This window comes from Ranitomeya variabilis, chromosome 2 (genome assembly GCF_051348905.1).
Source record: "Ranitomeya variabilis isolate aRanVar5 chromosome 2, aRanVar5.hap1, whole genome shotgun sequence".
Classification (NCBI taxonomy): Eukaryota; Metazoa; Chordata; class Amphibia; order Anura; family Dendrobatidae; genus Ranitomeya; species Ranitomeya variabilis.
The window spans coordinates 444,364,228-444,386,492 of record NC_135233.1 but is presented as its reverse complement, the minus strand read 5'-3'; the positions used below and the strand labels follow the sequence as shown (position 1 = coordinate 444,386,492).

The 22,265-nt window shown below is 43.2% G+C and overlaps 1 protein-coding gene across 1 annotated transcript in view; it reads left to right on the top strand.

Moving 5' to 3' along the window:
* Positions 1–22,028, top strand: part of SLC17A6 (solute carrier family 17 member 6) — a 56,992-nt gene extending 34,964 nt beyond the window's left edge. Inside the window, exons 8-13 of the mRNA XM_077287174.1 lie at positions 9,242–9,384; positions 10,605–10,754; positions 11,731–11,863; positions 13,306–13,416; positions 16,009–16,136; positions 17,911–22,028. Coding sequence (XP_077143289.1) covers positions 9,242–9,384; positions 10,605–10,754; positions 11,731–11,863; positions 13,306–13,416; positions 16,009–16,136; positions 17,911–18,240 — 995 coding nt within the window. The 3' untranslated portion in view covers positions 18,241–22,028. The remainder of the gene's footprint in view (positions 1–9,241; positions 9,385–10,604; positions 10,755–11,730; positions 11,864–13,305; positions 13,417–16,008; positions 16,137–17,910) is intronic.
* Positions 22,029–22,265: the final 237 nt, after the last annotated feature.

Below are 22,265 nucleotides of genomic sequence, written 5' to 3'. Positions count from 1 at the left end.
ACAGGGACCATTTAATTAACCCTTTCTTGAAGAGCTGGATGAGAACTGTAAGAACACCCCATTATAGGTTACATAGGGGTTGTCACTCAGCTTTTTCTAATGGTAGTACCTGGTTATGTAGTGGTACAGGCTAACCTACTATTTAGAAGTCTACAAAAGTTTAGTGCCATCATACGAGATTGGTTTCCATTTGATATCTTTAATAAAGGAGTTTTCAAAGAGAAGAAAAAAAGAACCTTGTCTGATGACTTGCAGAAATAGCGCCTCACCTGTCCATGGGTTGTGTCCGGTATTGCAACTTTTAAACTGATTGGTGCTGAGCTGAAATACCAGAGGCAATCTGTGAACAGGCGAGAGGCTATATCTGGAAGACAGTGACCTTCTTGTTCTCGTCCCTGGACAACACCTGATTTCTTGTGACTTTGCAAAAACAAGACAAGATGTCCATTCAGCCCTCCCAGCAGTGAGTTTAGTAGGACAGATCATAATTACTGACCACAGGAAGCATTGCATGAAAAATAACAGAATTGTAGCTGCAAATGTTTCCAATTCTGACCTAGGTGGTTTAATTAGCAGCCTTCCTGGAATAAAAACAGCAACACATATCCCGGAAACCAATTAGGAGACTTGTATTGAGAGACGTTCTGTTCTAGGTGATTAAAATCTCAGTATATTTGTCAGATGCTGTCAAACACAAAACAGCATGAAATGCAGGGGTCTTCAGCTCAACCCCCAGAGACTGCCATAAAGCACTAATTGTTAGGAGTCCCTTCTTGAATGAAGGTGGATTTTGTATCTGAGGTTACTTATATCTCATCAATCCAATGCTCAATTCTCATGGGGCCCTTATCTCTATTTTCGGCACAGAGTTAGGAAATGTTAACATCTAGTATGTAATAGAATTTTATCACCTCTTTTGCATTTTTTCCTTATTATTTACATAATTTGTTGTCTTGTGTCTCCGGACTGTCTGTCTGGCCACATTGGGAACAAACTGGCTGCTGTTGATTCTTCTTTTCACTGTGTGTCTGGATATAGCACTTTGATCATTAGTAGTGATGAGGGAACATGCTGGGATAAGGTGTTATCAGATCATGCTCGGGTGTAGGGGCGGACACTGACAGCTTAGGGCTCCTGTGCAAGAAATGTGTCTGGGTCCCCATCATTTTATGACGACAAAGCTATATACTGTATACTAAGGGACTGTGCTATACATAATAAGTGAGTACACTATATGCTAAGGGACTGTGTTAGACATAATAAGCGATAACGTCTTCTGCCACCTCCCCCTGTTCCTAAATCCATTATAAAGCCCCCTTCCTCCCATCCCAATCCCCCTTCCTCCCATCTCAAACCCTCTTACCCCTCATTGTCTTCCTCCCCCATATCCCATTATGGTCCTCTCCTTCACCCCCATCATTGCCCTCTACACCACCTCCATCATTGCCTTCTCCCCCTCCATCCCCATCATTGCCCTTTCTGCCACCTCCATTTCCTCCTCCCCCACCACCCCATCATTGCCCTTTCCATCATTGTCCTTTCCAGTGCCGCCATCCCATCATTGCCCATTCCACCACCGCCATCTTTCCTCCTCCCCCACCACCCCATCATTGCCCATTCCACCACCTCCATCATTGCCTTTTCTCCCTCCACCCCATCATTGCCCTTTCCATCACCTCCATCATTTCCTCCTCCCCCACCACCCCATTATTGCCCTTTCCACCATCATTTTGCTTTCCACTACCACCATCATTGCCTTTTCCTTTACCACCCCCATCATTGTCCATTCCACCACCTCCATCATTTCCTCCTCCCCCACCACCCTCATTATTGCACTTTCCACCACGACCATCATTGTCCTTCCCACCACCATCATTGCCTTTTCCTCCCACCACCCCATCATTGCTCATTCCACCACCTCCATCATTGCTTTCTCCCCACTACCCCATTATTGTCCTTTCCACCACATCCATCATTGCTTTCTCCCCACCACCCCATCATTGCCTTCTCCCACAGCACCTTCATCATTGCCTCCTCGCCCACCACCTCCATCATTGCCTCCTTCCCCACCACCCCATCATTGTCCTTTCCACTTCCAAAATAATTGCCTTCTGCACCACCACCCCTTTCATTGCCCATTCCACTATCCCCATCATTTCCTCCTCCCACACCATCCCCATTATTGTCCTTTCCACTGCCTATATCATTGCCTTTTCCCCCACCACCCCATCATTGCTCATTCCACCATCTCCATCATTTCCTCCTCCCCACCACCACCATTATTGCCCTTTCTACCACCACCATCATTGCCTATTCCACTACCTCCATCATTTCCTCCTCCCCACCACCCCCATTATTGCCCTTTCTACCACCCCATCATTGCTTTCTCCTCCACCACCCCATCATTGCTTTCTCCCCAACCACCTCATCATTGCCTTCACCCCATCATCTCTGTCCGCCGCACATGAGGGCAATATGGCTCAGGACCTCCCCGGAGCCAGATAAACAGGCTAGATTGTCCTCACTGCAGGGGCCCCCCTCCACCTCCAGGCCCCTGTGCAGCCGCACCGGCTGTACACAGTATTTCTGCGCCTGCTCGGGTGCTAACCAAGTGTCTTTGGCGTGCTTGAAAACTATGTTCGAGTCCCCGCAGTTGCATGTTTCATGGCTGTTTGACAGCCGTAACACATGCAGAGATTGCCTAACAAACTGGAAATCCATGCATGTGTTGCGGCTGTTAAACAGCTGCCCAATGCAGGAGACAGTTTTCTATGTTGGTTTGGGGCAGCGTGAAGGGGGATGGCTTGGCTGTTGCAATAATCAGCCAGCCTCCGTCACAGCTGGCTCCAGTCACTTGCCAACCTAGGAAACGTCTTCTTGCCTGACAATTGAGGTATCTCACTAATTGAAGTATAATTTTTAAAGTTTTAGAACTTTTTATAAACATATTGATATGAAACATTATTTGGGCTAGACATTAACCTTCAAGAAGAGCGAATATCTTTCTACTGTAGCTATACTTTATCTAATCAAATAATAAGTGTAAAACCATATGGACTTCTTTGGAACAATGTCATTTACAGTTCTCATTTTTAATGAATCCCAATAGTAAAAAAATGACTTTAACCCTTTTTCTGACATCGGGCGTAATAGTACACCGATGTCGGATACCCTACCTTTGATGTGGGCTCCGGCGGTGAGCCTGCATCTTTCCGGGGACACGTCAGCAGCTTTGAATGAACAGCTGACATGTGCCCGCAATAGCCGCGGGTGGAATAATGATCCACCCATGGCTATTAACTAGTTAAATGCTGCTGTCAGACGCTGACTTACATGGCTAAGTTGGCTTATAAATAATAGTAAAACATATGAGAAGAATCATAGAAAGTTAGAGTTAGAAGGGATCTCGAGGGTCATCGTGTCCAACCCCCTGCTTTTCACCTCTCGTGGCAGCCTGTTCCACTCATTGATCACCCTCACTGTCTAATCTGTATCTTCTCCCTTTCAGTTTCATTGCATTGTTTCTCGTGTTTCAAGGTGCAAAGGAAAATACTGATGCTCCCTCTACACTGTGACAGCCCTTCAGATATTTGCAGACAGCTATTTGTAGAGAGATATTGTCTCCACTTAGCCTTCTTTTTTGTAAGCTAAACATTCCCTGATCCTTTAATCGTTCCTCGTAGGACATACTTTGCAGTCCGCTCACCATCCTGGCAGCTCTTCTCTGAACTTGCTCCAGTTTTTCAATGTCTTTTTTAAAATGTGGTGCCCACAGCTGGACACAGTATTCCAGATGAGGCCTGACAAAGGAGGAATAGAGGGGGATAATTAGTTCACATGATCTAGACTCTGTGTTTCTCTTAATACATCCTGGAACTGTGTTTGCCTTTTTTGCTGCTGCATCACTGTTGACTCATATGCAGTCTGTGGATCTATTAGGCTACGTTCACATTGCGTTAGGGCAATCCGTTTAGCGCTAGCGCTAGCGGATCGCGCTAACGCAATGTATTTTTAGGGGTCGCGTTTGGGGTTCGCGTTAACGTCCCCGCTCTCGCAGATCCCCGATCTGCGAGAGCGGGGAACGGACCTCGGGCGCGCCGCGGACGCTGCAAGCAGCGTCCGAGGCGCGCTACAAAAGAACGGCACATCGCTAGCGCGAGCCGAAAAAGGCACGCGCTAGCGATGCGCTACAGGCGAAATTTACATTGCTGTCAATGGGTGCGCTAACGGACCCATTGCACGGCGTTAATTGCGACATTTTCGCCGTGCAACGCTGTCCGTTAGCGATCACCCACTAACGCAATGTAAACCTAGCCTTAGGCTACTTTCACACATCCGTACGGGCCCGTCGCAAACCGTCAAACCGACGGACGTTGTGCTAAATGTAGCACAACGCGGGCAGCGGATGCAGTTTTACAACGCATCCGCTGCCCATTGTGAGTTCCGGGGAGGAGGGGGCCGAGTTTCGGCCGCGCATACGCGGTCGAAAATGGCGGACCCGTCGCACGAAAAACGTTACATTGAACTTTTTTTGTGCGTCGCGGCCACCAAAACACTACGCATCCGTTGCACGACGGATGCGACATGTGGCCATACGTCGCAATGCGTCTCTAATGCAAGTCTATGGAGAAAAAACGCATCCTGTGGGCAACTTTGCAGGATGCATTTTTTCTCCAAAACGACGCATTGCGACGTAGGCCATAAGACGGAAGTGTGAAACTAGCCTTAGTATACTCAATTCATTTTCGCACATTTTGTTGCTTAGTTCTATTCCTCCCATTCTATAGATGTAATTTTCATTTTTCTTGCCCAGATATAGAATTCTGCATTTCTCCCTGTTAAATACCAGTTTACTTTCAGTTCCCTTATCTAGATCGTAAATGTTGAACAACACTGGGGCCAGCACAGAGCCTTGTGGTACCCCACTTGAAACACTCTTCCAGTTAGATGTGGAAACATTTATCACCATTTTTTGAGTACAATCACTGAGCCAGTTATGAATCCACGTAACCATAGTATTGTCAATCCCATACTTGGATAGTATGAGATACTTTATCAATTGCTTTGCTGAAGTGGCGACATACTATATCTACCGCATTTCCTTGATCCACCCAGGTAGTTATTGTTATTGTTTGGGCAGTGAGAATTTCATTTAGCAAAATCTCCCAACCTTCTTGGACATTTCTGTCTTTTAGAACATCCGGCCATTGGACCTTTCCTATCCTCTTTTCCGAGTCCATTAAAATCTGCCTTTCTGAAGTCCAACCTTAAAGTCTGATTTCTCGATGGTCTTCCTCCTCTTGAAATCCAAAGTTCGAGGATAGCATGATCGCTGCCTCCTAAATTCCCAGCCATCTTTACTTCCTTAATTATCTCCTCCCTATTGGAAAGAATTGGGTCCAAGATTGCAGATGATCTTGTTCTCTCTTCTACCTTTTGAAAGATAAAAAGATGATAAAGTTGTCAGCAAGAGAAAGTAAGAATTTTCTGGACCCATTACTTTTGCCTGAGAGAGATTCCCAACAAATATCTGGATAGTTAAAATCTCCCATGATCACTTAGTCTTAGGCCATGTGCACACGTTCAGGATTTTTCGCGGTTTTTTCGCGGTTTTTCGCTATAAAAACGTGAAAAAAACGCGAAAAAAACACTTACATATGCCTCCTATTATTTACAGGGTATTCCGCATTTTTTGTGCGGAAAAAAAAGCAACATGTTCATTAAAAATGCGGAATTGCGGGGATTCCGCACACCTAGGAGCCCATTGATCTGCTTACTTCCTGCACGGGGCTGTGCCCACCATGCGGGAAGTAAGCAGATTATATGCGGTTGGTACCCAGGGTGGAGGAGAGGAGACTCTCCTCCACGGACTGGGCACCATATAATTGGTAAAAAAAAAAAAGAATTAAAATAAAAAATAGTCCTATACTCACCCTCTGATGCCCCCCGAAGTGTTCTCGCCTCTCCGGTGCATGCTTTCTCTTCCGTTTCTATAGATGTTGTGGTTCAGGACCTGTGATGACGTCGCTGTCTTGTGATTGGTCGCGTGACCGCTCATGTGACTCACGCGACCAATCACAAGCCGCGACGTCATCGAAGGTCCTGAACCACACCGGCATCTATAGGAACGGACGCCGCTGAGGAGATTGGCTGTCTGCAGAGGGTGAGTATAACCATTTTTTTATTTTTTTTATTATTTTTAAACATTCTATCTTTTACTATAGATGCTGCATAAGCATCTGGCTTACTCATTTTCTATCCTGTGACATCCCCGCCATCATCATGGGAGACTTTAACATCCCCATCAATGATCCCCTGTCCCAATCTGCCTCTCATCTTCTTTCTTTCTTTAACTTCTTCATTCTCACAGTTTGCTAATTCTCCTACGCATAAGGACGGGAATACTCTGCACCTGGTTTTCTCCCGTCCCGGCTCGCTGCTCGACTTTACTAACTCCCCACTCCCGCTCTCGGACCACAACCTTCTTTCCTTCTCTGTCAAGAATTGTCTCCTCACTCGAGACATCCCCACTTACCACACTTATCGGAATACACGTACCATTAATACCCAGCAGCTTATGGACAATCTCCACACATCTTTAGCCCTCATCTCCTCCCTCTCTTGTCCAGACTTAGCATTGTCACACTTCAATAATACACTGAAGAATGCCCTAGATGAAGCAGCACCTTCTACACGCAGAAAGACCTGACACAGACAACGGCAGCCCTGGCACTCTATGCAAACACGCTTTCTTCAGCGTTCCTCAAGGTGTGCAGAACGACAGTGGAGAAAATCTCTTAGCAAAAGACTTCATCCACTTCATTCATGCTCAAAACCTATAACTCTGCCCTTCATCTGGCCAAACAATCCTACTTCACCACCCTCATCACCTCACTATCCAACAACCCAAAATGACTTTTTGAAACCTTAAACTCCCTCCTGAAACCTAAAGTACAGGCCCCCATCACCACTCTCAGTGGTGAGGATCTGGCCACATATTTCCTAGAAAAAAATCAACCACATCCATCAGGATATCTCAGCCCAATCTCCTCACTGCCTGGATCCCCTTCCCTGCCACACCTCAAGCTCACTAGACATCTTTGAGCCTGTTACAGAAGAAGAAGTTTCCAAGCTCCTCGCTTCTGCTCGGCCTACAACCTGCAACAGTGACCCCATTCCTTCACATCTCCTGCAATCTCTCACCAGTGGTCACCGCTCACCTGATTAAAATATATAACCTCTCTCTTTCTTCAGGTATCTTTCTCGCCTCATTTAAACATGCCATCATAACCCCTTAACTTAAAAAGCCATCTCTGGACCAGAACTGCACTGCTAACTACAGACCTGTCTCTAACCTTTCTTTCATCTCTAAACTCCTAGAATGCTTGGTCCACTCCCGTCTAATCCGCTATCTCTCGGATAACTCTCTTCTCGACCCTTTAAAATCTGGTTTCCGCTCTTTACACTCCACTGAAACTGCCCTCACTAAAGTCTCTAATGATCTAATAACAGCTAAGTCCAAAGGTCATTGCTCCCTGCTGATTCTCCTGGATCTCTCTGCCGCATTTGACACTGTGGATCACCAGCTCCTCCTCACTATGCTCCGCTCTATAGGCCTCAAGGACACAGCCATGTCCTGGTTCTCCTCATACCTCTCTGACAGCTCCTTAACTGTATATTTTGCTGGCTCCTCTTCCTCTCCTCGTCCCCTTACTATCGGGGTTCCACAGGGCTCAGTCCCTGGCCCCCTCCTCTTCTCTCTATACACTGCCTCTATTGGACAAACAATCAGCAGATTTGGGTTCCAGTATCATCTCTATGCTGATGACACCCAATTATACACTTCTTCCCCTGACATCACCCCTACCCTAAGTCAAAATACCAAGGATTTTCTGTCTGCTGTCTCTAACATCATGTCCTCCCTCTATCTGAAACTAAATCTCTCCAAAACGGAACTTCTTGTGTTTCTCCCTTCTACTAACCTCACTCTACCCAACATCGAAATTACCCTGAAGGGATCAACCATAACTCCCAAGCAGCATGCCCGCTGTCTTGGGGTCATATTCGACACCGAATTTTCCTGTACTCCCTATATCCGATCACTCATTCACTCTTGTCACCTGCATCTTAAAAACATCTCCAGAATCCGACCTTTTCTCACCTTTGGAACTGCCAAAACTCTTATTGTCGCTCTTATTCATTCCCGTCTGGACTACTGCAACTCTCTTCTGATCGGTCTCCCTCTTACCAAACGTTCTCCTCTCCAATCCATCTTGAATGCTGCAGCCAGAGTCATATTTCTGTCCCGTCGCTTCACCGATGCCTCCATCTTGTGCCAGTCATTACACTGGCTACCGGGTCCAGTATAAACTCATCTCTCTCACCCACAAAGCTCTCCACAGTTCTGCACCACCTTATATCTCCTCTCTCATCTCTGTCTATCGCCTTATACGTGCCCTCCATTCTACAAATGACCTAAGACTAACATCCCCTGTAATCCGAACCTCGCACCTCCGTCTCCAAGACTTCTCTCGTGCTGCGCCAGCTCTCTGGAATGCACTTCCCCAGACGATCAGACTGATACCTAGCCCCGACCTATTCAAGCGCGCTTTAAAAACCCATCTCTTCAAACAAGCCTACCACATCAACTACTCAGTAAACTAACTTTGTCCTGTTCCCTCCTTCCGAATATTATCTGCATGTGAATCTGCACCCTACTATTCATCTGTCCCCACACCCTTCATGCACACGATAACTGCACTTGATACTTGACTATTGCACTTAAACACATGGGCTGATGACCGGATCATGCAGCTTTGTATGAAAATCCCTATTTATTATAATTGCCAGACCTGAAATAACAAGCACTTTTCACCTATTGTGTCCCCCCATTTCCTTGTAGACTGTAAGCTTGCGAGCAGGGACCTCACTCCTAATGTCACTGTTTAAATTGTCTTAACTTGTATTGAATTTATTGTCTGTACATGTCCCCACTTAATTGTAAAGTGCCGCGGAATATGTTGGCGCTATATAAATAAAAATTATTATTATTATCAGATTTTACATGAAACTAGTTAACATTAGGTTTCTGGAAGTTTAGGAATGGGTGGCTGAGGTGTAATGTCCTCTACTTATTTCTGGTAATCACCAGTCCAAATCCAAGATGAAAAATATAGATATAAGAGAATGTCAGTAAATTACCCTGAGGTCACATTTATTAATTGTTGCCCTTTCTATGTAGGTAGCTTTGGTTTAGTCTGGTACCTCTTCTGGATCCTGGTGTCCTATGAGAGCCCAGCCAAGCACCCAACCATCACAGACGAGGAGCGCACTTATATTGAAGAGAGCATTGGCGAGTCTGCCAACCTTATGGGTGCCATGGAAGTAAGTCATTAACCTGCAAATATTGTTATCGAGTCTGGGACATACTGGAATGTTGTCGATGGATACACCAACGCCAAGAAGGAAAAGTTGGGAGTTCTGGAAATCACAGGATGGAGACATTACTGATCTGCAAATTATGGAAAAATTAAATCTAAATTTTCGAAACATCTGGATTTCTTCAGTCTGGAGTATGAACCACATGCAGAAATCTCAGACTGCCACCCTCGGCTGCTATCAGTGAGGTTATTAATGGTCATCTGAGGAAGGTTCTGCTGCTGAATGCACTTGGGCAAATCATCAAGATCCTCTGCTGGCATCTCCTGTGTAATCACTGACCAATGACGTCCCCATGTGCTTGATGGGAGACAAGTCAGGAGACGCTGCAGCCATGGGAGCAGGTTTAGGCCATGCAGATGCAGATTATAGATTAGTAATATGTCTACATCCTGTGATTTCCATAATTCCACGACCATTGCGTCAGAGCCCACATCAAAGGGAGGGAGTCCGACTTGGGCGTAATGTCGAAAAGGGGTTAAAGAAGATGTCTGACCAACATTTTATCTTTAATCTATTCTGTGCTGATTCTTTTTAAACATATCTTTAAAGTGGTGAGAACTTGTTTTTCTGATCCAGAGCTTTAAAATCCCCTGCATGGACATCATGGCAAATGATAACATTCTGACTTCCTGCAGCCTCCCCTAGATGGCGCCTGTAAGCGTCTGCATACATCGAATACATTACAAAAGTAGTATGACCTTTTCTCCCCCTAGTGGCAGCTGCAGGCATTTCCAATGGTATCATGTAACTGCTATATGGTTCTGCAGGGAATTTGGACCTAAAAAACAAATCTGTTTAAAGAAGAGAACTTGTCACTTGCCATAAATATATAAATATAAATGCTGCGGTTTTCCTGAGACATGGCCCTTACTTTCCTATATATAAAACTAGTCTTCTTAGGCAAGGGGGCGTGTTTGTCAAGAAGGCACCCACATAGAAGAGTTGATGACCACGCCAACTTGGTAATAATGATAGATTTATATATTCTGGGTATCGAGGGCCATATCTCAGAAAAGGAGAGGCGATCACTGTTGGTTTTGGACTCGCTCCAGTTATATGTGTGAACTCCATGAATAACAGATAATATTCTTGTGATGGGGGCACTTACTTAAATCAACAAATAATTTCTATGTAATCAACAAGTGATGTTTTCTCTCTTTTAGAAATTCAAGACTCCTTGGAGAAAATTCTTTACCTCGATGCCTGTCTATGCAATCATAGTTGCAAATTTCTGCCGGAGCTGGACGTTTTACCTTCTGCTCATCAGCCAGCCGGCGTATTTTGAAGAGGTGTTTGGATTTGAGATTAGCAAGGTACAATGATTTTCAAATTTGTGTGGAGTGAATACGGCGAGGGGGGATGGAGGCTTTTTATTTATGAGTGATGCGTTAACAATGGTTAATCTGGCAAAATATTTTTTTTTAATCAATTCGGTGGTGGTAAGCCTTGTGATTAAAATCATATTGGTCAACTGTTTTGTCCATGGGCGGGTGTGAACTATCCATTTTGGGATGGGATACCATAAGCAGGATGGACCCATTAAGCCAATTAGCATCCCTAAAGGGAAGCCATCATCAGAAAAAGGGCCCATTGTTAAAATTGGGATTCTATGTTAAATGTTTTTTTTTTGCTTTGTTTCGTTTCTTTGCAATGTTTTTTCTCCAAAATCTTAATAAAAAACAAAAATGAGAAAAATGACCATTTTCATACTGCAAGATTTTCACACTTTTAGACTCTGACTTCCTGCTGTTTCAGGAAACAATACATGTACATTAGCAGCAGTGAATAAACTCCACCTCTATTTTTTGTATTGAAGCATTTAATGTGCGTGTGCAAAGGTCATTGTGAAAGGAGGTGGAGCAGGGTCATATGTGTCAACACAAGATCCACCACTCACAATAGGTGATATCAGCTGGGCATAGAGGTGTTACCTGTCATTGTCATCCTGTCTCATGATAATGAGCCTACTGAAAACTCTTCCTGAAAGGACAGGATGTTTGAGTCTTAAAAAAGCCCCAGTGGCCAGTGTGAAAATTGCAAAGTTTCTAATTTTATTTTCTAACAATAATCATGATATGAAAAAAAATTCATGGAAAAATCCTGATTTAAACATTAAAGGGGTATTCCCATCTCCAAGATCCTATCCCAATATGTAGTAGGTGTAATAGTAATAATAATAATAATAATATTAGCAAACACCTCCAATTAAAAATGTAGCATAGTTTATTATGTGTATAAAAGGTATGACGCTGGGGATGGACCCTAAATGTCTGTGTCTCTTTATGTCAGGTTGGAATGCTGTCTGCGGTGCCGCATCTTGTCATGACGATTATCGTGCCTATCGGGGGACAAATTGCTGACTACCTACGGAGTAAAAATATTCTCTCTACGACCACTGTGCGGAAGATCATGAACTGCGGAGGTCAGTGACACGGCTGCTGGTAACATACAATGGCACCACCAGAGAATGGCTGAAATGAGGAGATTTCATCCAAGTCCTAATATATTTGAATCAATGAGTAATTTATTATATCAGCCTATAGACCAGACACGGGTCCTTATTAGTGATGACCGAATATACTCGTTACTCGAGATTTCTCGAGCACGCTCTGGGGTCCTCCGAGTATTTTTTAGTGCTCGGAGTTTGTTTTTATTGCCGCAGCTGAATGATTTACATCTGTTAGCCAGCATAAGTACATGTGGGGGTTGCCTGGTGCTAGGGAACCCCCACATGTACTTATGCTGGCTAACAGATGTAAATCATTCAGCTGCGGCAAGAAAAACTAAATCTCCGAGCACTAAGAAATACTCGGAGGACCCCAGAGCGTGCTCGAGAAAGCTCGAGTAACGAGTATATTCACTCATCACTAGTCCTAATGTCTGTATCACACAGATTAGTGCTGCAAATTATTATCAGGATGATTTTTTTATTCAGACAAGGTGAGGCCACGATATCGAGCCCCTTGTTCCCTTTATGTGACTTGTACAGTATGAAGCTTATGGGGCCTCATTCATCCGAATGGCCTAATAATAAAACCATATGTTGCCCATAGCAACCAATAAAAGCTTTGCTTTCATTTTATCGGAGCAGCCAATCAGAGTTTATCTTTTAGCAGAGCAGCCAATCAGAGCTCAACTTTTTATCAGAGTAACCAATAAGAGCTCAGTTTGTTTTCTAAGCAGCTAATCAGAGCTTAGCTTTCAGCACCATAAGAAATGAGCAAAGCCCACAGCTCCTTCTGCCTGGTCGGGTGTTTCTCTGCGGAGAAAGTCTGTCTTCGCTGAATACAGATTTTACCTCAGAATTGAGAATTTTGCTAATGACTGGTCAATTTTGGAAGATAAAGAAGCAGATTTTCATGTGTACTAGTGATTTATGAAATAATAATTATAACGACGGTTATGCTTTAAGCTTTGCCACACCCATGAATGAGCATTCAGCCAAAACGAGGGGTGGACACTGACAAAAAATGGCATGCCGCTTATGATGAGGGCAATCTGGCCATGGGGCCCCCCCGAGCCTTAGGCTCCAAGAAACAGATCAGATCGCCCTCATTATTACCGTTGTGCAATCAGGGGCGTACATAAACGTCACAGGGTCCTATGGCAGAAGTTCTAATCCGTCGCCCCAGGCGGCTTCGTCTGACTTTCATCTAATGTGTATGGGGCCTTACTCTGGTGACTTCTTCCTGTACTGACCCCATTTGGGTCCCCGACATGTGTCCCTCCTGCTGGCAGGAAATGCAGGGAGTCGTAGTTTTATCAATGAGGACTTAGGAATGACGTTCGTCCGCTTAGTAGAATGCTGAAATCACCTGCTGAGCAGCGCAATCTAACCCACTGAATGTCTCCTCCATGTTTCAGGTTTTGGGATGGAAGCGACTCTCCTCCTTGTGGTCGGCTACTCTCACAGTAAAGGGGTGGCCATATCATTCCTTGTCCTTGCCGTTGGTTTCAGTGGATTTGCCATTTCTGGTGAGAACATTATTCAATTTACAGTGTAGAATTTTTTTTCGAACGTTTAGAAAAAAAAAAAATCAGATTTCCCCCCCCCAAGAAACTGTGCCACTCTTGTCTATATTGCAGATCAGCATAAATACCGCAATACCAGGCACAGCTGTAGACCGGACTGGCGTAATTCCTAGGGGAAAAAAATCATCCCCTTTTTACTAAATCTGGTTATGTCCCTTTATTTTGGTCCAGTTAAGGGCAACAACCCGGTGACGTGGCCCTTTTAGGAGAGGCTATATGTACGGACTGGTTGTCTGACTTCACTTTAGAAGACGTCTTCTGATTTTAGTCGTGACCTTGGAGTGGTGTAATGTTTGCTTCATCTCCTCAATGAGGGATAGCGGAATAAATGTGTTTTATTTGCATCCGATTTATATTCCGGGCAGGTTCTGATGAAGCACTTACAGACGGATTTGGAACAAATATATGCAAATTTGTTTTTGTTTTTATCATCGTGAATTTTTAGAATAATCCTTAAAGGAGTTTTTCCAATTTTAGAAAAACCAACCCGAAATGTTTCCTGTAATGTAAAGCAACAAAATCAGATTGTACTCATGTTGGAATAATGCTTATTATTGTGTATATATTGCAACAACTTTTATTTGCTACTGTTTAATAGTGTATGGGTTTCTGTCTCCAGCAACAGTGTTACTTTGCCAAAAAAGCACTGTTAAAAAAAAATAAACAGGAAGTTCCTGTTCACTGTGTGTATAGCTGAGGCACAGTTTTTACTTTCACTTTGCAAGCTGACAGACAAGATCCTAAGCTATAAGAAATACCAGTTGTAAGCTGTGTTACCTTTTTTTCCTGCATAAATATATATTCACTGTTAAAAGGCTAGAGAGTACAAAGATAACTCACTGCCAACAACTCACCCTTCCCAGGTTACTTCTCCGCCTCTGCTCCGGTGTCAGTGTTTTCGCTGAAGCTCAGGGCATGTCGTCAGCTCATATCACTGCTGCAGCTAATCACAAGGCTCAGTGGCTTGTGCCATCAACATTGGCCTAATAGCTGAGGTCAGTGATTGGCTGTAGCAGTGATGTGAGCAGTTGACGTGATATCACTGCTGCAACCAAAACATTGACACTTGAGCAGAAGTGGCAAACTAGCGCTGGACCTGGGAAGGGTGAGTAAGATTTTATTTTGTTATTTTACGTTGCATGAAACTTTTCATGTCCATATTTCTAAAAGTGGAAAACCCCTTTAAAATAGAACTACCACATCTAATACTCCAAGTGGAGCACCATGGTGCAAGGGAAAAGCCTAGGGGGCTTCTACTTCTGCAGCCTTGGGACTTATGGTGGGATCCCAGAGACCAGACCCCTCTGGTCTTAATGGTTTGGAATGCCTTAACTATATGCTTAAACCTTATATAGGGGAAACCTCTCAAGTTATCAGAGTTTGACTTCTCCATCACTAGGTCAATGCTTCTTGCCTCAGAAATCAGGCCCAGTTTAACCACAGTGATGCTTAGCCTTAGGGTATGTTTCCACTGTCAGGATGGCCGGCGGTATCGCCGCAGCGGCGAAGCCGCTCGGCGCTAAGCCCCGCCCCCTTTCTGGGACGCGATCATGCCGGATGTGTTAACTCTTCACATCCGGGATGATCGCTCTCTCCCATAGCGCCCTGTGATATGCCTTGCGGGGACGCTGCGTCCCCGCAAGGTGTACGGACATGCTGCGATCTGAAAAGACGCGCAGCATGTCCGTAGTCGCAGGGCCGCCGCGTGCGGGTTTCCACGCATAGTGGAGACGGGATTTCATAAAATCCCCTCGACTATGCTGGAACATCTGGAAGCTGCTTGTTTGACGCTGCAGCTCTGCGCAGCGTCAAACAAGCAGCGTTTCCTGACCGTGGAAACATACCCTTAGGGCACGTATACACGGACATAAAAATTGGAGGAGGAAAGATATGCATTGTTTTGTCAGATAGCACTTGATGACATGTTATTCTGTGAGGCCGTACCCGAGTGGTCTGAGGAAATAATTGCAACATGCACAATTTGCCTCCGATAAACGGAACACATTCGGCTATTTAGCTCTATGGGTCCATGGAAAAAAAAATGGACCACACTCTGACTCTAAGTGCGGTCCGATTTTCACGGACAGACTGAATGAAGATACTTTTTTTTTTATTCTCCACATCTGAGAAAATCTGACCATGCCTCGACCACACACTGACCATGCCTCGACCACACACTGACCATGCCTCGACCACACTCTGACCACACTCTGACCACACTCTGACCTCCCTCTGACCACGCCTCGAACACACTCCGACCACACTTCGACCACACTGATTTTCTCAGATGAGAGAAAATGATTGTGTGACCCTAGCCTTATAGAAACCATTCAGAATTCAGATTGTATTTTTCTTACTCAGGTAAGACCTGATGGGTTAGTAAGAGTTCATTCGGGAACAAGAAAGCTTCTACTTACTGACTGCAAAGAAAGATTTTACAAATGATTGGGAAAAATAGTTTCAGAATCTTATTGCAGTGCTTATACGTTTTTTGTATTCTCCATGTCATTGGTTGTTTTTGTGCCTTGTTGATAGGTTTCAATGTCAATCACCTTGACATCGCTCCCCGCTACGCCAGTATTCTGATGGGAATTTCTAACGGCGTTGGCACCCTGTCTGGAATGGTGTGTCCGCTGATCGTCGGAGCCATGACTAAGAACAAAGTACGTTCCTATTAAACATTTCTTGATTTTATAGCTGTTTCTGTGTTCTTTGGAAAGGTTCAGAGAGAAAGACCTTAAGCCTCCAGGCACGTCAGCTATAAATAGAAGCTCAAATGCGAGCCCCGGATCCTCGAGTGAGCAGGGGAGTCATAAGGTTTTAATTAACTGAAGAGAAATCATGCTGAGAGCAGAGAAACATGGATCAGCAGCCAATGCTTATTAGGACTTACGTAACTGTCATCTGCAGAACAATGAATGGGATGAGGAGCACGGGGCTGAACCGCGGCATCAATGAGAATGTCTAGAATGTAGAGATTTCCCATAATTAGTGTGTTTTTCTCTTCAATTCAAGACCTGTAGATGTCAGGTCTCTGTCACCCAATACATATGCGTTCCCCGTTATTGGCCAGCAGTTTTCATGGCTATGACAAGAGTGTAACTCAAGAGTTTGTTGGGCATGTGGTTTTGGTGTTGGGTGCCAAGGTGGGCAGCAGCAACGTACACAGCCTTAGTCATGGCATTTAGATACAAGACTAAGGCATCCAAACTCTTCGCTCCACATGAATGTAAGCCGAGCTATAGCTATAGGTGACATCAGGATCCTAAACAAGCTCTCCTTGTTCGGAGAAATATTTGGTTGTGATGGATGTTTTTAGAATTATTGCTATGACTTTTTCCAATATCGGGTTTGATGTGCATCAGCTCTGGATGCGTGGACACATAATGAGACCCATGATTGACCTTTCAGATCTCTTAGTTTGAGAATCCATCCACATCTGGTGGATCGAACATAGAATCAAAGGAAGATAATTTTCAGAGTTCAGTGGTGAGGATGGTAATTGTTCACTAATATTTAGGACAAATGTTCTAATTTTGCAGTCGTTTGTCCATGATGATCAGAGAACATCCAAAGTTAAAGTTATTAAACGTTAAAGTGCAGACAGTAAAATGCACCGGCAAACTAAAGAATGAATGATGAATACAATGTGCAACAGATCAGACTACAAGCGCTTTAGCCCATATGTTGGGAGACACTGCAGTCAGCATTATGGGAGACTTTGCATCCTCCAGTAAGGGAGAATTTGCATCCTTCATTATTGGAGTTCAATCATCCTCCACTATTGGAGACCTTGCATCCACCAGTAAGGGGGAATTTGCATCCTCCATTACAAGAGACCTTGAATTCTCTACTATTGGAAGTCATGCATCCTCTACTATTGGAGACCTTACATCCTCAATTACAAGAGACCATGCATACTCCAATGATGAAGGGTGCAGTGTCTCTTCTCATGGAGTCCATGCATCCTCAATTATTAGAGTCCATTCATCCTCTGCTATTATAGACCTGGCATCCTCAATTAATAGTTTGCTTGGATCCTACACTATTAGACATGTGGCTTCCTCCACTACTTTACACCAAGCATCCTATACTTTTGAAGATGTGGCATCCTTCACTAAACTGACAGCTCACCATTGAGTTCTGTGTTTGTACCAGTGGGACTCTTTTTCTGTGCATCCTTTCCTTTATATGTGATGTGTCTCCCAACAATGAGCAGACTACATGCTTCTCTCTGCTGGGTGAATTATCATTAATACTGGGATATGCCTAGTGACATGGTTTACAATGAAAATAGAGCAGAGGACCAATTCTATATGCTGCTATTAAGTGTAGGGAAAGGAAAGGGAGCAACCACTTTTAGCAACCAAGGTTTTAGAAGCGATATGCAAGAAAAATATCTGCTGAACATTTTTGACCATTTTCTTTCTCCCCCAGACACGTGAAGAATGGCAGTACGTCTTCCTGATAGCAGCTCTCGTCCATTATGGTGGAGTTGTATTCTACGGTATTTTTGCCTCTGGGGAGAAACAGCCATGGGCAGACCCCGAACAGACCAGCGATGAGAAATGTGGCTTCATCCATGAAGATGAACTAGCCGAAGAAACCGAGGACATTAGCCAGAATTACATCAACTACAGCAACACAAAGTCCTATGGAGCCACCACGCAGGTAAACAGCGGCTGGCCCAACGGTTGGGAAAAGAGAGAAGAATTTGTACAAGAAGAAGGACAAGAGTCATATCATGATGGAAGTTTCACCTCTTAACAATTCCCGCAGTAGATAGTTATTTTTCATAGTGTCTGTGATTAAAAATTCATTGTGGTGTTTGCACAAAGTGTTGGTCAGGATCATGTATAGCGCACACACATCCATCAAGTGCAGATCATGCTGTGACGATGATGAGTAACTATTTGTATGAGTCGCCTGATAATTCACCATCATCTTTGAAACCATCTGGATTTTACTTTCCTGGATCCATGTTTCCACTAACCTTATAGATAAAGTATCTCCACTAGCGTCATCCAAAGCACAGTTAGACATAGCACATCTGAAACTTTGACCAAGTCCTTTGCGTTTCAAGATTGAACAACCAGCCATAAACACCTTCAGTCGACCCATGGAAGATGCCAAACCAATGCCAAGGGTCTATCGAGCCTCTTTGAGATCAATGGGAACCTACAAAATATATACATATCTCCCTGCAAACCGACGTCGAAGAACAAACCCACCAAGTTCATCTTGAATTTGCAAAAGTTGAATGACTCAGGAAACGCTTTTGGAACAAACTTAAATTGTTTTACTAATTGTTTAGAAGAGGAGAATGACCGGGATACAATGCCATCTGTGGGTTACCAGCCGATATATGCATTTTGTATTAATATCTTCTTAATTTTTGTCAAAACGATCAAATGATTGATAAGATAAGACATGATATCAGGGCGAGATCTGCACTGTAATACAAATGTGAATATTTTCCATCTATAGATATATCTACACAGGTATTTTTGACATATAAACTATATGATACATATCAGCACCTTCCTTACTGGGTAGATATAATAATTCCAATTAACTAGTGACCCATTTATGTAAAGATATAATAAATCTGGGATTAAATAAGGGAATTTTACCTCTATACATATGTAGCTAGATATTATATAGGGTTTGATATACGGCATAACTTGTTTTCAGGGTGGAATATATATCTCAAAAAGGTGATGTAGTCGAGGATTGTCCATGGATAGACAGGCAGAGTTGCTATACTATATCTCCATTTCTGATTGTAATAAAAACTAGAAAGATAAAGAACGCAATAGGGTCTTATCCTGGTTAAAAAGAGGAACGGAGGCAAAGAAAATGCTCACCTTAGGGGGTTGTGAAAGTCAGAACCCCTATGTTAACTTGTACACATTTAGGTTACTGCAAACCCACGAAATGTATATTATATAGAAGCTGGTGGAAAGTGGCTGTAAATCCGCGCTGCCAAAGGTATCGAAAGCAGTAGAAGACCGCAAAGATGTAAATGCGGTTATTATTTATCGACGTGTTTTGAAGCACACCTGCTTCTTCCTCAGGACAAACCTCAAAGATAAAAGATAAAACTTTATCATCTTTGTGGTTTGTCCTGAGGAAGAAACAGCTGTGATACGAAACGCGTTGATAAATAAAAAACACATTTATATCTTTACGATCTTCTACTGCTTTCGATACCTTTGGCAGAGCGGATTTACCTCCACTTTCCTCCAGCTTCTATATGATATACATCCATTTCCAGTGTTCTTATTGGGATCAGGAAAGATCTTTGTTCTTCTTCCATTTCTCTTCACCTCCTATTATTAAAATCAAATATCTAATTATGGTCCGACCAAAAGAAGGGCCCATCATGGGTATTATACTACCAATATATCCACACATTTTGCAGATAGCTGTGTAAAAGGGCGCAGTCAGACGGCCGTATAAATCGGACAGAGGACGGAACGCAGTGCACAGATCTGCCAACCCGAGCGTCACTGCCTCATGTATTTCTATGCAGCTGTAACGCTCAGGCAGGGAGAGCCGCCGGCCAGTCCGAGCACAGCTTTCCGATCTCGGTCCCATTTATACTGCCGTCTGACTGCACCCTAAAGTGCATCTGTCTCATCAATGTTGCACTTTCATTTTTTCCATACTTGTTTAAAAAGCCATAATCAATCAAAACATAATAAAAAAATAACATTCACAATCGTATTGGTTGCTATGGATAACCCCTAATATATTATTTAAATAGGGCTCCAATTTTAATAAAATCTAATGATATCAACATGGACCTCTGATCCAGTAAATGAACAGTGCTGCCCTTTTCTGAAAAGTCTATGACTGGGTTTTCAGGGAGATAAAAAATTGGAAGAACGACAATATGTTCAATAATATCTCATATATATGAATAGAACTAATTTTAGGGATCTATATTACAACAGAAAAATTACTCTAGAAATATTTGCCAAGATTCTGATTTATGATAAATGGACTAATTATATATTTATTTAATAATGGAATACTATTTATTGTTATTGTGTAATGTTATTTATTATATTTTTATTGCCATTCTTTATATTGACATATTTTTTTCTTCTAGAAGGGTATAGGTAACATTTTGGGGTTGTTGTTTTTTTTTCTTTTTGCTTTTTTTTTATACAATTGATGATGCAGATCCATTGTTTAAAATCCACAGCTAGTCTGGACTGAGTTTCTAGGGACTTACAGGGGCATGACTGGTTTAGATAAAATAATTTTCAGATATATTTTTATGATGAGTCCACCTAGGCAGCGGGGGCACTAGTACATTTCTCCGAGACCACTCCTGTTTTATGCTTACATTTTCAAGGTATCGGAGTTTCCCCAGAAACCCTGGTGCCTAAGACTCGTTCACACGTTGCAGCCATGGCCAGCTACAACACGTGAACGCAGCTTTAGAAAATAATTGTTTTGGACTATGTTTCAATTTAGAACCTCCATCAAGTTACCAAAAGAAAATTTTACACTTAGGTCGGTTGCACAAGTCCAGTATTCACGGCCCGAGTTCAGACCTTAGTATCTGGATCGGCCGCAGATGTCGTGACCCAAATTCAGCAGTGTCATAAATTCCTATGAAGGTGTTGAGTTTGGGTCATGGCGGTCCGTACCCGAACTATGAACACAAGATGTGTGATGTCGTCCTTATTCTCTCTCTGGAGGACCCAAGTACGTCTGTGTATCAGGCAGAAAGCTGATTGAATTCAATGTACACCGTGTAATGCTTTATTTCACCAGTGGAGGCGCTGCTGTGAAATTGTATACTTGCAACCAAATGATGCGTTTAGTTAAGAGTATGTAAAAAGAGGACCAAGACCACCCACTGCCATTATTATATCCCCCCTTCCATGCAAATTATAGTAAGACCTAAATATTTTTTATTAACAATATAGTTTCACAGCAATTTATTTGCAACATTTTTAATTGACACCAAGCAATAATTTCAGCGATAACATGACGATAAACCAATTGTTTAAAATTGCCTAGAGCTGGTGCTTGAGACCAAACGGTAACGCATCCATCCTCGCCACGTGAGCCGCTTCATCACGATGACGCTCATCTCTACAACCATCTGACGGCGCTTCTATGTGTGTTAGTGTGAGCCCTTTTTATTCCGTCCGTTGTACTGTGTTTGTGATTGGAGGCCCTGCTACTTGCAATATCGACCTTGAACTATTCCAAGGGTTAAAAATAAATAAATAAAAAAAATAAGATGCAAAAATATTCAAGGCCTTGACATATTTAAAAAGAAAAAAAAAAAGAAACCTATTTTTTTTTTGTTTGCTTTTGTGCCTAAAAGTGCTGTGAAATGTGACCAAGGCTTTCGCTGTGTTAATGATAAAGTTGGACAGTGTCACTTTTGTTGGTGCAAAAAGTGTTAATAAAATGCTATATTTATCTTTTTGTTACAAAAAGAAATAGAATAATGATTGTCTTTTTTTGATATCCTTCATTTAATGGTGAAGATTATATTAAAATGTGTGTTTTTGGAGTTGCCAGGACTTGATGGGTGGTGTATTGTTGGACGATCATAGAGAAGCTTACAAGGCTTATGCAGCACCCCAGGTAGCCGGTTGCTGCAGTGATGTTGCCTTCCCTTCGGGGAGGGTGATATCATGATTGGAGGCAAGGGGGATTCTTTCTATCAGGTAAGGCACTTACATTCAACACATCTGAATCTAGGCCAGGAGGGGGAGCTCTGATCCCAGATTCAGGGGAGAGTCCCTTAGCTATATGTA